We start from the raw sequence: 18,639 nt of genomic DNA on the forward strand, positions 1-18,639 counted from the left end.
TTACCATCGACTTTGCTTATACTGGTGCAAGTTTGTGGAGCAGTGCTGTAAACTGGACCACTGAGATGACCTGAAGGAGCCCCCTCCCTCTCCAAGTCAAATAGACTTGGACTTCAACTGCACTGAACTTTCCCCAGGCCTGCTCTCCTGCAGCTCAGCTGCCCGTCGGGCACACGCCACAGCCTGGGCAGCTCTGCCCTGCAGGCACTCACGCTCCTGGGGAAGCATCTCCTCCCCTGCAATACCAGTGCTGCACAGTCTAGGATCACTGTAAGCTGGGTGAAAAACACGTATTTACTGTTACGGGACTAGAAATGCCCCATCTTTCATGAGTGTTTACAAAAATGACCGGCCCAGTGCACAGAAACACTGTACACAGCCCGATGGTTCAGATGATGCACGTGTGTACGCATACATTTGCAGATGGTTAATAGTGAAGAATTGCTACTATGCCACGCATTTTAACTCAAAGATAACAAAGTGTTTGATCTATGCTGCTCCAGCGATCATTTACAACCTGGATATCAGGGATCACATATAACAAGATCAAGCACTTACCTGTGATACCTTTTATCTTTCAAGCGTTGACAAGGAGTCTCAATACAGTTGAAATAAAAAAGTCAAGTCTGTGCTAGGCACAACAACAAAACATAGCCAGAGAGCAAAACAGCAATATCAGTGTCAAAATTCAAAGTACCTAAGCTTTCAATGTATTCTTCTCAATGAATGTTCTGCAGTGATCTAACATAGCAAAAGCCTCCCACCTATTTCTACTTTATATAAAAATAAATTGCTTGTTACTGGGTCAGCTCCTTAAATCACCTATCTGTAGGGAAGGGAGATAATTAACAGGTGACTAACCTGTATCACCAGAAAAGTTGGAGAAGTAGTGCAGGAAATAGTAAGCCCTGAAATACAACTGTCAGTGAACTCAGAACTTTTGCTCCCTACTGCAAGGCAGCATGGGGCTACGAAACAAGTCTTCAGTAACGCCTTTTTAGTTAAGCATTTATGAAGGTTCTGTCTCTAACCGGAGTGCGGTCTTTTCCGATATCCACAAGCGTCAGGCATACTGTCAGACAGTTCAAATCAAAACTCAGATTTTAAAACCAAGATTATTTGGAAGGGTTTTTTGTTTTAAAATAACATTAATTTAGAATCAAGGATTAGGAAGGCAGAAGCTATATGGATATTAAAAAAACCCTATTTCCCATAAATAACGAAGACAGTGATACTGGAGCATTCAAGTTTTAACAACCCTTATTTAAAAAAAAAAAAAGTCACACTTTCAAGAACAACCTCTCTGACTGTACTTGTGAGTTACAATTGCATTTTCCTACTCATCATTGTAAAGCAGGAAGCCTTACACTGTACATAGAGTATGCACCACACAGAGAAAAGGAGCGGGGAGCACCCCCACATACACAAAATAATGTACAAGAGAAAAATTTCAAACAAACAGGAGGCCAATTCAGAAAGTCGCCCTAATTATATAATCTTTAAGTTTTCCAAGCTTGTTTCTAGCATATAAAGCAATCATTCAATGTCTCCCACTAGTAAATACTGCGAAATTTAACTTGACTTTGATTCTCCAAGAGGGAATGTCAGAGCTGGTTTTGATAACAACCTCTTTTCAGTCTTCATGTATGTTAACAATTGTCCTTGGGATGCTGTTTGGCTGTGAAATGATCTCTGATTTTTGCAGATCCAGGCACCTACAAAGCCATCTATTTTCCCCAGTTCTTTAACCAGAGAGTTTGGTATAGATTCTATATGATTCTATGAAGATATTATTAGCTACCACTACAAGAATGCTCACCAGGTAGGACTATAATATTGCATCGTTCAAAATATAGCCTAGAATTGATTGATTATAGACGTGTGCATCATATAATGGTAAACTACTATCTCACTGTGATACAATCTGAATTCATGCTTGAGTTTCAGACCTTGAATCGGAATCTATTAATTTTTAATTTTAAATTGAATGAATTCAATCTTTTCCTTTTCCCCCCTTAACTTGAAAAGAACAGAGCCCAAAGGTAACACACTTTTACCACCCATGCAACTACAAACAGGCAGCATCAAAATAAAAACAAAATTTAAGTATTGTTTGTAAAAAATATATTTGCAGTTGTTTTGTTCTTTAAAACACAGGTGCCTCTGACAGAGATCACTGTGCCACATACGTAATTTGCAATAGTGTTCTTGCTAACAAAGTCATTACTGATGGATGGACAAAATTTTTTCGTTTTCTAAAAACAATCGCCTGGTCTTCTGCATAAGCATTTCGAGATTAAGTGCCAGGTGCAATTTCTACAGATATTAAGGAACAGCCCCCTTAAACTTTACTAGGGCTGCATCAGACCCAGTAGTAGACATTTCTCACAGATCAACAATCAGCCAGGCGCAGTTAATGCATAGATTGCATGTAACTGAAACAAACTTTACTTAAAAATATACTTCAGAATGGCTTGGACTATTACCTTCTTGTGTGTGCACGAAAGGACAAGTTGTCTGTGAAGGTAATTCATCATAAAATGAGGCTCTTATTTTAGCCAGCACAATACAAGAATCATATTCTGGGAAGCCTACTGCTTGGTGAAATTGTCAACAGTTGCTTCCATGCTCAGCCTTTACAGCAAACACAGCCTCTGATTTCAACAGAGGCACATAAATACACACATCCTCTTTCCAACATACAAGATGTATGTTTCCACATACAGACAAGTCAAATGCGTAAAGTGGAAGGTATTTGGCTTCGTAGGATAAATTCTGCATTTACTTATGTTCTATGCATTTCTGCTGAATTCAGCACTGCCTTGGAGACCGAAATGTGTTTAGTAACAGTACTTTGTGACTAATCTGGAATGGAGTCTGCTGGACACAGCAAAGCTGTATGGGCTCCACTTTGGATGATAGAGTAGGTCTGCTTTGGGGCTTCTGTGTGAGAGGATGAAGAAAAGATAGGAGGAGGGGGAGCTGAAGTGGACACGGTTATACTCTGACCTCCATCACTAACCACAGTCACTTCTGTTGCTCCTTCTTGTATCAAAGCATTAAGGCCTTCTAAGTCAGAGCAGCTGATTCCAGAGCCGGTGATGAAAGCTTGGTTTGCTGAAGCCTCATGACTGCTGACAGGAGTAGCAGGAATCAGAGTCTGATGTAAAGCACTTCCATCACTTTGGTCATGGGTTGTGAGAAGAACTGCTGGCTGTGCCACAGGCCCTGCTTGGCTTTGAGATATGGGAGGCGGAGGTGGTGCCAACAAACTGACCTGGCCCAGAAGCTGCAAGCGGCTGTTAGCCGAGAGGTCTTCCTGGTTCTGGCTAACTAACGTAGGAGGCACGACATTCACTGATGCAGCCTGGACAATACTGTTAGTCTGAGCGACCTGGTGACCCACAATGATCTTGACCCTTCCCTCATTGTATGGAGAAACCTGAGCAGCCTGGAGTGGGACCTGGAGGTGACTGACAGTAATTGGGGCACTGGTCTGCCGACTGGGATCCATCTGAAGCTGCAGAACAGCCAGTTCATTATTTTTAGATCCATTATACATACTGTGCTGCTTCTTATGACTTCTAAGAGAATCTTCTCGGACAAAGGAAGCATCACAAAGGTCACACTTAAAAGCTTTCTTGGCATCCAATTTGGCAACTTGCCTGGAGCCACCTTGCTTTGGCCTATCTCCTTCCTTCTTCTCCACTGTTTGCTTCTTGGACTTGACTTTGTCACCATGAGCTTTCCTCACATGAGTTGTCAGGTTGCTCCGCTGCTTGGTATCAAAGCTGCAGAATTCACATTTGAAAGGACGATCTTTGCAGTGAATTCGCTCGTGCACTTTCAGAGCTGCCTTGTTGGAGCAAGAGTAGTTGCACTCCGAGCACTTCACTGGCTGCTCGGGCTGATGAGTTCTTATGTGGTGCCGAAGGCTTGTTTTGTTTCCACACTGAAATTCACACTCTGGACACTTGAGAGTATTTTCCATGCTGTGCTTGATACGAATGTGTGATTTCAAATTTCCTTTCATGGCACACCGGACCTCGCAGAACTCACATTTGTAAGGTTTCTCACCAGAATGCACACGCATGTGCCTCTTCAAGTCCGAGTTGATTTTAAATTTAGCAGGACACATCTGACATTGGAAAGGAGCATCTCCTGTCAAGACAGAACACAGTTCAAATTACAGATAAGACACTGAGACTCACTGGAGGGACCAATGCTATAATGAATTATGTACAGCTGACTTGTTCTAAATACCTGTAAGCTCCCAACATATTTTCAAGATGTAGAGAACTTCAACGGCACAGTATTTATCACCTGATCTGGCATATTTGTGCGCGAACTCTCCACGAGCATGCCTGCCCCCATCTGTTGCTTCTTCATGTCCGCATCTTAGATATTCAGCATTTTTAGTTCATTTTGTGTGTAAAACTGTTCAGTGTGCTCCAGAGAAGCAACTGAAGTTTCTCATTTGTCCCTCTTTAGCAACGGTGTATCTCAACTAGTGTTTAAAATTAACAAAAATAACCACTAACTTTAACAGCATCTCTATTTTTGAAGTCTAATAAAATAACAAACACATCTATGTCTTGGGTTCACACTACAAGATTTACAGGGAAGCTTGTAGGTTAGCTTTAAGCCTAGGTAAATGGTAGGCTACTGCAGAAACAGATGCTTAATGTGCACGAGCCATACTGCTCATTTGTATAGCTGAGTTAGATTAGCTGACAAGAAAAACTGATTATTTTTTTGGCCTGGTTCACGTGGTGCAGCACAAATACTACTGCTGGCATAGGTAGTGACAAAAATCCCTACCTACATCAGTGTTAGGTGACTGCACAACCACAGTCATTACTACAGTTATTAAAAAAAAAAAAAAAAAAAAAAAAAAAAAAAGAGAGATCACAGCAACATAGATGGAAATGGAAATAACAAATGTGAAACTAATGAAACATGCATGCAAGTCTTTCTCTGGGGAAGTATGCTTACACAGAGAAGTAACACTAAGCTTTTGTTTTTTCTGGCATTACAGCAACCAAGAAAGATATTTGCCCCATGTAGCACACCTACTAATGTTCCACAGATCACTTCAAGAAAATCCAGTATCAGTTTGCATTCACGCAAAACAAGTACATAAAATATTCATAAATGCTTTTTTTTTTCTTTTGAGAGCAATGCTGATCCAGAAATCTAAATTCTTAACCAATAAATCATGAAAAATGAACATACTCATTTGCAAGATCTCTGTAAGCCTGTTTATGTCAGACTACCTACACAAATAACTATTAGAATTGCCTGGATCTAAACCACTATTTTGCATTTTCTTTATTTGCAGGCTTGTGTAACAACATGCATGGCCAAATGAAGCTCTAGCTCTGTTTAATCAATTCCAGGGTAAACACCAGTGACTCCGTTCTAAAGTCACTACAAAAAAAAAAAAAAGAAAAAAAAAATCCAAAGCAAACCTACTAACCCAGCTAAATAACTGTTAACTAAATAACACTTTTTTTTTTCTTTAATGTAAATATATAGCTCTCTAAAGTACCTGAAGTCTTTAGGTAGGTATTGTTTTGACAAAGTAGAACTGTGTTATTAGGTTCTAAGAGACCCTTGGTAAGGGAAGGAAAAAGGCAGCATACTTAGTTCAGCCAGCATTTATATCTTTAATAATCGAACTGCAAATGGCTGATTTATTTTATAAGTTAATATTTTATAGAGTTTGTGACAGCTGTATAATTTTGCATAATTTGCTTATTCAGCTACACAGGTCATAGGTTTAGCTGCATATTTTTCAAATCAAGTTGTGGCCTACTGTGCTAATCCATGTATCTGTTTAATAATTGAGATATATGCTGTATTATCTATATTAAACAAATTTTATTAATGAAGATGCACTGTTTGTTCATCTAGTTTATTTTACAGTCTCAGCTGCACGCTTAGCTACTGAATTTTTATTTACTTTGCTGACGAAGGCACAGTATGTATTTCAGTGACTTAATTTTCACATACAGGGTAGCATAACATATGAAAAAGAACTAGTAATTTTACTGAATATAGCAAAGTATGTCGGTTCAGTTCATTTAAAGAGTGGTCCACTACTTACATTTCTTTACATTTCTGTCCATACATAATTGACACTGACAGAATATAGCTTAAAAAAAAAAAAAAAGTGTCTGATCCTGGCATTATTAATTGTAAAAATAGTTTTACTCCAATTAACAGAAAATTGATCTTCATATGACTAGTTCAAGTAATGCTATGTAGATGATCTCATGCTGAGCAATGTAGATTACACTCTCCTTCTAGAGAATGACTAATTTAATTCCAGTACGCAATGTATTCTACATACTAGTCCTACTTTTCCCCTGAAATTGGCTGTGTGCCTAACAGCTTTGTAACCTAACGGGATGAAATGTTTACTTTCAAAGTTCTTGTGTCTCTTTTCAGTAAGTCAAAAGAAGTTATTTTACAAAAGAGGATTTAGAGAAATGGAAGAGACAACAAAACTACAGACTCGAATTTTAGCATAATTAGATCCTTTAAGATACAACAGACTGATCTGCCCAAAAGAAAGAAGGTAGCCTAAAACCCCTTCCCAACTACTGCAATATTTAATGCCACAAAAAAATCTAACTCTACTGGAAATACAAGAGAACCATGATCATTCATAGGTTCTCCCACAGCCAAATTCAGAGCATACCTGCCCATGTACGTAAATGCAGAAGTATGCACACTCTTATACGACATGGGAAAAATGCAATTCTCCAAGTGCAAAAAAGCAAGTTCTCCAATTAGTGTGTTTACTAACATGTAACTTCTCATAACAACCCATACTATCGTGACTGACCGTCACATCTTCTTACACAGCAACAGAAAGAGGGAAATTTGTAAAACAACTGCCTGACAGTCCTGCCTGTTCCATCACAGCAGATTTGTGAAGTATAAAAGACTCTTTTCTGCTAGAGACAGATTGGTTTAACTTTCTCCTCCTTCACAATGCACAAGGGATTTATTTCTTTTATCTGCTCAAAATAAATCCTATCTTGCACACATCTGAACTAATGTTGTTTAGTACTCGAATTCAGAATCAGATGGAGGATATGGTTCAGCGATTACTAGATTAGCTTTGAACCTAGCCACCTTGCAGCTAAAATTATACATTTGATTAGTTCTGTGAAAAGACAACACAGAAACTAATCCAGTACCCTGGATTAGGTGAAAAACAACATACAACTGTATAAAGACAACCATATGGTAGTATCTTTACAGCAAATCTCTTCTACGAACAATCTAGAACAGAGAAAACTGATTAAAATGAAACTTCAGCAAATAATACAAAAACAAAATGATACAATCTTTATAAGCCTGGAGCATAAAGCTTTCTATCCATAGAGCAAAAATGATATGGACAGAACACAGTCCCAGCTACACTGTTCATGTCCACCAGTCTGCACATGGAAGGTACCACAAAGAAAGGTCAAAAAATGATGTAAATTAAATTGCTGATTACTTGCTAATTTACTGATGCAAGAAAAATTAAATTACGCAGCTGAGGTTTGCACTGATATAACTAGTTCAATTATAAAGTAATTTGTGTTTCTAATATAGTCAACAAGATTTGAGAGACACAGATAGGAACCCAGATACTCTTAATCAATCAATCAATAAGATTCTTGAGTTCTACTAGTTTAAGAACATCTAATAGGCAATATAGAAGAAAATCTACCAAGAGTTAGATCTGTCTTCTGATTGCTTCCAGGTATTTTTAGCAGACCTACACTGCCCTACTAGATCCTACGCCCAAGAAATTCACAGTAGCTGGATGTCTAGGTGCTTTTGAGAACATGAATAGGCCCTTTCTGGCATCTTGTCACTCGTATACCTTTTAAAACCTTCCCTATGACCTTCAAACCTTTACTGATCTGAATTTTAGTATAAACTTACCCGTGTGGGATCTCAGATGCACAGTTAGCTGGCTAGAGTTGCGGCTTGCATAAGGACAGATCTGGCATTTAAAAGGACGCTCGTTGGAGTGAATGCGCTGGTGCTTGTTGAGGCTGCTGCTGTCAGCAGCTGCATAGTCACAGTGCTTACACTTGTAAGGCTTCACCCCAGTATGAGAACGCATATGCATCTTCAGCTTATCTTTACGACTGAAACATTTGTTACAAACTTCACATTTATGGGGCTTGTCTCCTAAAGGAAAAAAAAAAAAAAGAGCATCAACACATCAAGAATTTTTGCATCATAAGGATATTGTTGCAATAATAATAATAATTAAAAAACCACACACTAAACACTTAATAGAGATGGGGTGAGTTTTCAGAAGCTGGACATTGGATTTCAGCAGCCACCCTATGAGCTAAGAATGCTTCTATGCTCCAGAAGGCTGCATGCACAAGTGCAACAAATTTAGAAGACCCTTTGGAACTTTCTTCTTTCATAATTCTGAAATTGCAGTTTAGGTGGAAGGGAGGTGAAATGTTGGAATCACTGTTTCACATAAAGAACAAACTAGGTTTATGCACCACCACCACTGTACCCTGATAGACACATGGTCTGCACCTCAGAAATTCAGCTGTGCTTTACAGCGATGTACAGTGATCATGCTTCATAGCTGTGAGTGGTACTGCCTGTAGTGGGACACGGCTTACATAGAAAAGGCAATTCCCCAGGCACAAAGAACTACAATACTAGAATGTACAGACATACATGTACATTCTATCTAATTTATCTATAGATACAGTATTTTGTAGGAAAATACCTTTTGGCAAAAAGCCAACAGGAGGAAACCAACCAAAACTAACACATAGCAACTAAATAAACCTGTGTGTGTTCGTAGGTGACGTTCCATATCCTTCATACCATAGGAAGTCTTGAACTGGCAACCTGAAAACGGTAAGATTAAGATTATGAAATTCAAGGAAAAATCTAACAAAATAATAAAAATAAACTACTATATTCTGGGCATCATGTTTCTTTTCAGGAACATTTTCTTTAAAATTAAGTATTAAGAGCAAACAAATTCCCCATCTTATTTATTCACACCTACTTAAAATAGTGACCTGCTTACCTATGAACTTTAGTTTTCTAATGCTTCCCCTAGGAGGCAATTCACTCTTTACATTACTGCTTTCCATCAGGTTTGAAACAAATTCTCTGGAATTTCTGCCCAAGATTTGAGATGCTCTTTAGAGTACACAGGAGATGCTGGGGGAGCTAATTAATTCCACATATGACTTCAAGTCAGTGCAACTGGGAACTCAGGTAACAGCTCACCATCCAAGAAGCCAGTCCAAGTGGAAAGTGCTGCAGTTTCAGAGCACAGAAATTAATACCAAGCATTTGAAATGTGCCTTTCAAATGAGGGCAAGCTTGCAAAAAGAGACTGTAACTTCTGCTACCATTAATACGGCTACTCCATCTGCGTGCCTGTTCACACACATTTTCCGCATATTGCGTGGCTTTTACTCATCAAGGTCTCCAAATACTTCGGTTCAATCCTTCCCTACAAAAATGCAAACTGACCAAAGACAAAACATACAATGCAAAATGCACGTATACTATTTTTCATGTACAACGGCAGTTAGCAAAAAGGTAACAAGACTCCCCTCTTACATTACTACGTGTGTGGGCATAGGCCAATGTCTACATGCAAACCCACTGCAGCATCGCCACAGTATACCACCGTGTAGCACCAAAGTCTAAGGACGTGAACTTAACAGCAACACTACTACTGGTATCCATGGTAGCACATCACACTCTTAGTGAGTAACTCACCTTCCAGGTTCCGCACGTCTTAACTGCTTAAGGCAGGCAGAGCTACTGTGCATATCACTACACAAAACGTATCAATTTTAAAATGAAAAGGAAAACGGGATAGTCCACACCTTACCTGGATAGCAGCAGTTTAGTTTCTTCTGTGTAAGTGATGAAGTGGATTTTCTTGAACGTGCTTTTGGTGGTGTAGAGATGACAGCAGCAGCAGGAGGCTCGCTGCTTTCGCTGGGTAGGTACGTTTGATAGCCATGCTCAAAAACAAACTCTGGTGCAGAAACTAAACACATAAAAAGGCTCAATTTGAGAACATCGACTTCTCCAATCCAAAAAATCTAATTATTAATTTTCTAGTTTTGTTAATTGCTTTTCTATTTTGGTTTTTTTTTTTTTTTCCCAGTAACATTCCTGTTCCTGGAGATAAACACTCAAATATGACACATGTTGTCAAAAAGGCATAATGTAAACATTTGTTAAAAAAGTCCAGCCTCTTGTAACTATTTTCAGCTGTTACTCACAAGAATAACAAGTGGAACTATCTCACCCAAAGTAGCAGCTTTTAAATCAATTAAACATCACCATACTCCAAAAGGGCAGAAGGCTGTAACTGCCCTTATTTTAAAGATGAGTAACTATGGAGCAGAAAAATGACTCATCTAAAACCCACAACGAGTTGAGGGATTACAATACACAAATTCCTGGAAGGGAGCCCTGAATTTTCAGTTTCACCGCTCTTCAAGATTCTCTGCCTTAATCTGTCTATCCAAATTAAAGTAAAATAATTTGGACTTTAGTAAGGTCCCAGACCACAATAAAATAGAATAAATATAGAAGGGCAAACCTTCAAACACAGAACAAAACTTTAGCTTTACTTAAATGTCTGTAGGATCAGAACCTCACTTGAGCCTTTGCATAGGCACAAATTTTGAGTAATATTTTTCCTGCCAATTAGTTGTGGGAGCAATGTTAGGGAATGCAGTGTTCTCATATAAAAAGGCCTGGATGGGCACCTGACAGCAATTCTGTGTCTGTTTTTCATCAAGAGCACTCAAAAAAGAAAATGTATAGTGATTATTTTTCATAAGTATTGACAATTTTAATTAGTTTGCACAACTTGGTTATGCAACACATTAGACTTAAGCAATTCTCTAAGTGAGTTTGCTAATTGAGATGCAAGTTAAGTAACCGCTGTCATACCAAAACCAAGAAGGCGGCACATCACTTCCCCCCCACCCCACTTTGCTTGCAGGTACGTGACGACTAATGTGAAAACTGTTATTTAGCTTAGTATAATGGGAACGCATGAGCAGAGGGCTACGTTGCAACTTTTTGCACGAGTCGAGTGTTTTCAAGCTCTTGGCACGTGACACCACAATACCTGTGATGGTTTGGGTCTCCGAAGCGATGGTCCTGGTGGTGGTCTGAGTCTGTGTCGATGGCACCGTTTCTTCTGACACAAACTGGACCGTACTGGTAGCCCCGGCTGTTGCACTAGTGAGCTGGCAACCGCTTTGCTTGTGCCCAACGAAGGCATCAAGGTTATTGAACTGCTGCTTGCAAATGCCACAGATGTGGATGTCGGGGGTGAGCTCCACCAGCACCGTGGTGCCGCCCGGAACTGTGGAAACACGACCAGCGCCAAGAGCTCATCCGGAGAAAATGGAAACGGGTCAAACCGTGCAAAATGACACACAGACATCCCGCTGACCAAACGCCCCGGCCGCGGGGCAGCCCTTTCGGGCCCGGGCCGGCCTGGCCCCGCCTGGAGCCGCTGGGGTGATCAGGGAACCGGGGGGAACGGGCCGCCCCTGCCCCCGGACACGTTACCCCGAAGGCCTCAGGGTCCCGCTGGGGGTCCCCGCCGCGTGGACGGCACTCGCCCAGCGGCCGGCGGCCTCGCTCCACGGAGCTCGCCCAGGGCCCATGGCCCGGGACCGCCCGGCCCGGCGCTCCCGGTAGCCCGCAGCACCTCACGGCCTGCGCAGGCCGCGGCGCTCACCCAGATTCCCGGGTTCCCCCTCCCCCCCCAGCCAGGTTCCCGGGCTCCGCTCCCGCCTGTTTCTTGCGCAACTCAGGTTTCGGGGCCTACGCAGGCCCCGGCTCAACTCGGCTTCCGCCGCGCGGGCCCCGGAGCGCGCATACCCCGCTGGCGCGCAGCGGCACTTACACTGCACGGGGCCGGGGAAGCCCGGCGCCGCCCCTCCGCCGCCGCCGCCGCCAGGGTTCATGGCAGCAGCGAACAGCGCACGCCGCCTCCGCTGTCTGCAAGGGGCTTATTACCGACAGGGACCCTCATCCCCCGCGCCCCTCCGCCGCCGAGCCGGGGCGGATGTGGAGGAGCCGAGCATGCTCAGTGGCGGCGGCGAAGCTGCGGCCGCCCTCACCTGCCGCCGGGCTGAGGGCTCTCGCTGCTGCCGCGCACGCCCACCCCACCACGCTTTAACGCGGCTGAAGCGGCTTCTGGTGCCAGCCGCCCACACAAGCAGGACCCGTGCGGGAATATCCCTGACAAGCTAATCCGCCATTATTAAACCCTATGGCCACCAACGCGAGGCCTGTGCGTTCTGAGGGGTGGACTGCCCCGTGTACGGGGAGCAAATGGCTGCCTCGACCCCGCGCTGAGGCGGCCATGCGCCCCTGCCATGGCTGCGGTAGTGGGGCCAAGGCCTTGTGTGCTTCAACCCAGCCACCCACAGAGGCCTTTATGTTAAATTAGAGCTGTAATTTATCTAGCAGTGTTTGCAGGAGTTTGGCAGACAGTTAGGGCCGACACTGGGATTAAGTCTGGGGATAGTAGAAGCAGTGAAAACAAGCTTCGAGTTTTGGCCTTTTGGGTTGTACTCCTGGTCTTCGTGCAAACACCTGTTCATTGCTAGCATACCACTAGCAATGAACCAAACTGGTTGCATGGGTATAATTGTCAGAAAACCACTCTGATTTTCCAGCTTTTCTTACCAATTTTCCTTTTAAAGCCTTATCTTCTTATGGGCCATTTGTCCTTTACAAGGCCTCAACCTTCAGTCATGCTTACCCTAAATCTTGAAGATCATTTCATTTTCAGTGCCAAATAAGAACCTGATCCCCACTGAAGTTACTGGAAAGCCTCTCCATTGTTTTGAGTGGGTTTCTGGAGGTAGACCTCTGTGGGCATTACAGGCAGACAGCGTTCTTCATACTTAGGGTTATAGAAAACTCCTTCCTGTAAGATGTCACCCCTTTTAGAGGGGATTGGCATGTTTTGTGCCAAGTGTGTTTAGTGCTTTGCTGCAACAAACTGGGTCGGCCATTTTGGAGTGCCAGCTCACTGAAAGTTGTGTTGCTTTGCCCTGTATTAAAAATGCAGATCTTCAGGAAAGACCCACAGCATTATACATATACCAAGTAGAAAATGGAAATTTAAAGTCAGATGGCCTTTACTTCGGGTAGATGCCTTTTGCTACTTGAATTTCACCAAGCTGTAAGACACAAAATCTCCACTGGCATGGGACCATTAAAGACTCAGTATTTGTCAGCTGAACTCCCTGACAGACACTTTCCATCTACGTGCGCTTTGCATCCAATTCAGGCTCCTGCTACCTTCAAACTTATGTTAGGCATTGATATTTCTGATGTGCTCTGGGGAGTGCACAGTAGTGGGAGGAACACACTTACCTGGCAAAACAGGGGTAAAGGGGCTGCAGAGGGAGGAAGATGGACTAACATGGGTAACTGAAGATCATACAATGTAGATAACGTGAATGGGAAAACAAACTATTAATTCTGTTTTCTTCTTGCATATTTGATTTTGTTGCTGAGTGGTTTTATAGCTGTGTAGATATAATGGTGTATTCATTAATAAATGCAGAATAGTTTGCGTATGCACAAAACATACTCTGAATTTCAGATGCCAGTTCATATTGCAGTTGAAGTTTTATTTTCCTGGGAAAGTGGTGTCTGCTTGACAGTTCCGTTGACCCATTTTGCCAAAACAATATAGCACAGACATGGGATTGTTAGGGGGGCAAGATAAGGCACAAAATGTGATAATCCTAGTTCCACCCTTTGAAACCTTTTAACTGTGTTTGATAGCACATCCTAGTGCTGGTTGCAAGGATGAAATGTATCTCGCTTCATGACCTCAGGTATATTTTAATCCAATTTTAGATAAAAAATTTGATTAACACATTAAAATACTAATGAAGAAGGAAACCAAATAAACTCCGCACAGTGCATATTGAATGTGGAACATTACTAGGAGTTTCAAAATTTATTGAGAATTCCCTCTCTCTCCCAAAATAATAATAATTAAAGCATTTATATTGGTTATGGAAATATAGATGGTTTTATGTTAGCATAGCTACACAGCCAGTACCTATAAAGCATAGCACAGAAATGGGAATACGGTTAGTGCTGATGAGACTGTTGTGGGAATATATCCAAAAGAAATTAAATCTTAGAGTAAGAGTAATCAACCTGAATCTATTTTTTCCACAGTATAGATAGAGCTGTAGAACTGAAAACTGACTTTTAACTCATTTTGCTGTTCTTTCCAGAACACTATAACCCATTTCCAAAGCTGACAGAGTGTCTGCCTGTCTGTGTCTATCCACAAATTATAGTTGCAGTCACAGGTGTACTTTGGAGTATAACTTATTTTAATCTATTTCTCCCTTGATTTAATGCCTTTTCGTTGGAATAGAAGCCTGCTTGACTTGATTAGAAAAGAATAGGCATTGTGTTTTGTTAAAAGTGAGTTTTCACTTATCCAAGGACCCCTAATGACAGTTAGGCAGGCTGTGTGCCCTCTTTTGACTGCCAGAACAAATACAGCAGGGAAAGAGCCTTGCAGCCGTACTCGCTGATGTGCTTGTTCCTTCAGACTGGGTGTCAGGGTAACAATATTTAATTGATACCGGGATAGTCTGAGGTTGGACTACTGAGTCAGATATGAATGGTTTTGCGTCTGGTGCCTTACCGGCTCTTTTAGAAACATTTGCTGCATTATTCAATTGGACACTATTAACGAGATATGTTAAATTAACTTACGGGAAAAGATTCAGAGCTAACTGTACTGCTGCAGCTGGCATCTGAAAGAGGAATTCCCTCCACCTCTTCCATCATTTCTTCCAACTATCTTGCACAAAGCACTTGGTCAGTAGCAAACTGAACTGCTTAGTTCCCTATGCTGGCAAGGGCTGAAGGCAATTGGAAGGAAAGTGCTCAGTCTTGGACTGTTCTTGCGTTGTTCTTCCCATTGCTGGTATTTCCCAGCATGCTGCAAATACAGCTCGGCTGGGAATTTTCAGGCTTTTTTCATGGGGGGAAGAGGAGGTGGAACCAAATTAATACTTTTCATAGGGACAAAGGAATTTTGATAATGTCTGTGCTGGGAAGAGTTTTTCAGGTGCAGGCAGCTATGTGTGGTTAAAACCAGAGAGAGAAAGGCACTGGCACAAGAAGAACCAGTAGCTTGCAATGCAGGCGCCTGTGGTTCAAGTCCTTGGCCTTTTACATCTTAAGGGAATATTAACTGTTAAATCACTCTGAGTTCTGTTTTACATACATGGTTAGAAGAAGAAGGAAAAAAAAAGGTCAGCAGGCACTGACTTCCATGTAATGCAGAGTTTGAAATATTTAAAAAAAATACCTTCTGTCTTTGGGATAACAACCACCTTCAGATCCACTGCTGTTTACAAGAACTCCTGACATATGACACTTCCAAATACATTAATGTAAGGACCTGTCTTTAAAAACATTGGACTTAATTATATCTCTTCTTTGCATAAGATCCTCATAGTGAAATGTTCTCAGAAGCACACGAGTATGTGCACGACGTGGCTTGCAGAGATACCGGTTATCAAGCGCACGTTTACAGCTTTTACACGTGAAAGCTCTTTGAGGCTCGCACTGCTCGCTGCTTCGTGTTTCAGCAGTACTTAGCCTGATAAAGGCTTGATTCTAGCTTTGGCGTGAACATTGAAAACATCATTATTACCTTATTAATAACTAATAACACTTACAGGTCAGGACTTTATTGAATGATGTTCTGGACAGAGAGTTTTCATTTTATTGGACGAGGATTGATGTCTGAGAGTATAACACCGTACCAAGCACTTGAGTCATCGAGCAGAGCTCTGCTGAGATCACACTTGACACTATTTCCAGCCTTTAAGGCATAAATCAGTATGCATGTGTAATCTTCGTCACCCTTAACCTGACTGAAATGAAAATACTGCAGTGCTTCAGGCTCCCTGCAAGTGCAGTGCAAGCAAACAAGGCCCAGAAAAGACAAATGTCAATCATGAGAGAGAAAGAAAAAAAAAAAAAAAAATCAGTCAGAGGCATAAAAAAGTCAGGCCTCATCAGAGCCTCGGAGACAGGAGTTCCCGGGCGCTGTGTTGGACAGCTGTGGCCTCAGTGCTTTCCTGGAGAGACGCATTTATGTACGACAAGAAATGTGCAGACTTTCAGCTTCATACGGAGCTTCCATCTACCCCTCTGCCATCTGAGATCACACAGGGGCAATGTATCCTACCTTGCAAGCTCAGAGGAAAAAAAACCAAACCAACCCAAACCTACTGAAGTAGTGGGAAGAGAGTTATCAGTTGAGCTAGGTAAAGCAAACCCTGACATAGAGAAAGCCCTTTAAGCTATTACACCTTTTATTGTTTTGTGTGCCTTCCACAATGGGTGGTGCAGGATAGGTTTAAAAGAGGAAAAAAAAAATAGATAGAAACCAGAGGTATAAATGACCAGAATATACCAAGAAGATGTAAAATACCCAACAGTATTGCAAGAAAAGAATATAAACTTGGTTGTAAGCTTGTGGTCACTGAAGAGGGAAAGCTTATCTCTCTTGAAGGCCATGGTGCAAAAACATGACAAGCGAGATTGGAATGTGGCCTAGGGGACAGACAAAAAAGAAATGTAAATTATAATTTAAAATTTCAGACATTGAAGATGGAGACAAATGAATGGTGGATTTAGAGAAAAAAAACCCAGCCAATTAAGATAACTTGAAGATTCAAACCCCAATTTTTAGCATTTCATAATTATGTTGATGGATAATGACATACACAGCAACATAAATGCAGAGCTCAAATTAATTATGTTAAAATAATAGGTAATCTGTCTCTGTGTTGATAACATATAATTATGATGATGTTTTTCAAATGTTTTCAAATAATGTCATTTCAATTCACAATGCAAGGTAGGGATTTTGCTGTTTAATGTATTTGCTATTTATACAATATTTTCAATGTCATTGCTTTCCTCTACAATAAATAAAGTCTAAATAATCAGTTAGTACCTTAAGATATTTCTTACTGCTGTATGAACTGTAAAATAACTCAAAATATTATTTGCTGAAATAGTACATTGACAACTGTGATTAAATCTCAAATGAATACTGTAGCAAAATTGAAATGTATTTTTATGTTGAGGTGTCTAATTATTCATTGTCAGAAAGCAGACCTAAATCCACACAGGGGAAATTTTCAGGGTTTTATGGGGTTAACTGTGCAACTACGCTTCACTGTCTTTCACACAATGGAAAATACACGGTTATGATTAGAAAAGTTAGCTATATTGTTTCAGGATTGAATTCAGTTTCTCAGGGAATTTCTGATTATCTGCAGTCGCTTCTCAGCATAAATTGTCCTTTATCCGGTGCCTGGCAGCCTCGGCTGGCGCAGTCTCCGCGCTCAGTTACTGCCTGCGCGGCTGGAGGTGCGGGGTACGTGAGAGCAGGTGACCAGCTGCATCAGCGGGTGCGTACCTGAGCTCTCCGATTTTGTTACCGCTGCAGCTGGGGGCACCGGCAGCTTTCAGTGGCTTGGGCTTTTGCGCATGAAAATGCTGTTCCTATATCAGGCTCTGATTATTCTTAGGAAAATGTTTTATGGTCTTTTTTTTTTTTTTTTTTTTTTTTTCTGAGAGTTATGTGAACTTCAGATTTTTACTGAATTGGAGTATCCATAAACTGTTCTGAAACTGATGAATTTTTTTCCAAACTTTGTAATATTTTTGCTGTTTTTTTTAAATCTATTGTTTGCAATTTGCTTTTTTGTTTGCAAACCATTTCTCTGCCATACCTTGCCTTCCTTCCTGCACCTCTTCTCTCTTTGCATTTGTTTCAGGTCTTTTTTTTTTCTAAATGCAAATTGGCTGCTCTCATAATCTGAACAAACTTTTAAAACAAATTTACATTATTATGATGATGAATATGTCACACTTGAAAATAAACTAGTTAATTTGTGGAATGTATTTCAGCGCATTTTGTATGAATATAAAAGTACAGTAAAACTTCACTAGGATAAACATGATAACAAATAAATGCTGGATCTAAGATTGTACGGCTCCAGTCTCATATTTAGTCACTTTTATTGTTATTTTGGGGTTAAAAATGGAAAGCAACACCAGCAGAGGGACTCCCTAGATACTCAGTGGAGTTTTGCTTGCTCCCTAGCAGGGCATAGAGGTAATTTTATTCCAGAAGCTTTTGAATGCTTTACAAGTAATAGAAACCAAGTGGGAAAAGCATATTCCATATTTTAGTTCTGACACTCTCATAGAAAAGAATATATAAAAAAAATTAAAGATTCAAAATACTTGCCTGTGATTCAGTACCTAAAGACTTTCTGGTGTTTTTCAGAATTCCCTCGAGACCTATAAATGCTTCTGAGCTGGAAGTAACCATTGTAGCTATAGTCACTTATGCCACTTTGTCAAACTAACGAGCCATTGAGTGATGCTATTCCCAGGTTCAACTCTACTGGGGAGGGAAAGTAGAAAACAAAACTGAAATTTAGACAGAAAGGAATTCCTAAGAGCCAGGACAACTAGAATTTATTAATTCATATACTGCAAGGCTTACAA

The 18,639-nt window shown here is 41.0% G+C and overlaps 1 protein-coding gene across 2 annotated transcripts; it reads right to left on the reverse strand.

Annotated features, from left to right (window-relative positions):
• Positions 1-2,107: 2,107 nt before the first annotated feature.
• On the reverse strand, positions 2,108-12,068 carry ZFP64 (ZFP64 zinc finger protein). Of its 2 annotated transcripts, XM_086760664.1 has the most exons (6): positions 11,951-12,068; positions 11,162-11,401; positions 9,902-10,063; positions 8,833-8,895; positions 7,951-8,202; positions 2,108-4,161 (listed from the first exon to the last, which is right to left on the reverse strand). In XM_086760664.1, the coding sequence occupies exons 1-6, from the start codon at positions 12,009-12,011 to the stop codon at positions 2,861-2,863; spliced, it is 2,079 nt and encodes a 692-aa protein (XP_086616790.1). In that variant the 5' UTR covers positions 12,012-12,068; the 3' UTR covers positions 2,108-2,860. The 2 variants fall into 2 exon arrangements, with proteins under 2 accessions (XP_086616790.1, XP_086616791.1); XM_086760665.1 differs by lacking the exon at positions 8,833-8,895.
• Positions 12,069-18,639: the final 6,571 nt, after the last annotated feature.

The sequence above is a fragment of the Chlamydotis macqueenii genome, chromosome 16 (genome assembly GCF_036417535.1).
Source record: "Chlamydotis macqueenii isolate bChlMac1 chromosome 16, bChlMac1.mat, whole genome shotgun sequence".
Lineage (NCBI taxonomy): Eukaryota > Metazoa > Chordata > Aves > Otidiformes > Otididae > Chlamydotis > Chlamydotis macqueenii.

What these genes read in the sequence shown, in the direction of transcription:
- ZFP64 (XM_086760664.1), bottom strand. Translation starts at nt 12,011, where the DNA reads ATGAACCCTGGCGGCGGCGGCGGCGGAGGGGCGGCGCCGGGCTTCCCC. An exon ending in CTTCCCCGGCCCCGTGCAGT is followed by an intron (nt 11,402 to 11,950) that starts GTAAGTGCCGCT and finishes GTGTTTCCACAG; the next exon opens with TTCCGGGCGGCACCACGGTG. An exon ending in GGAGACCCAAACCATCACAG is followed by an intron (nt 10,064 to 11,161) that starts GTATTGTGGTGT and finishes TTATGTGTTTAG; the next exon opens with TTTCTGCACCAGAGTTTGTT.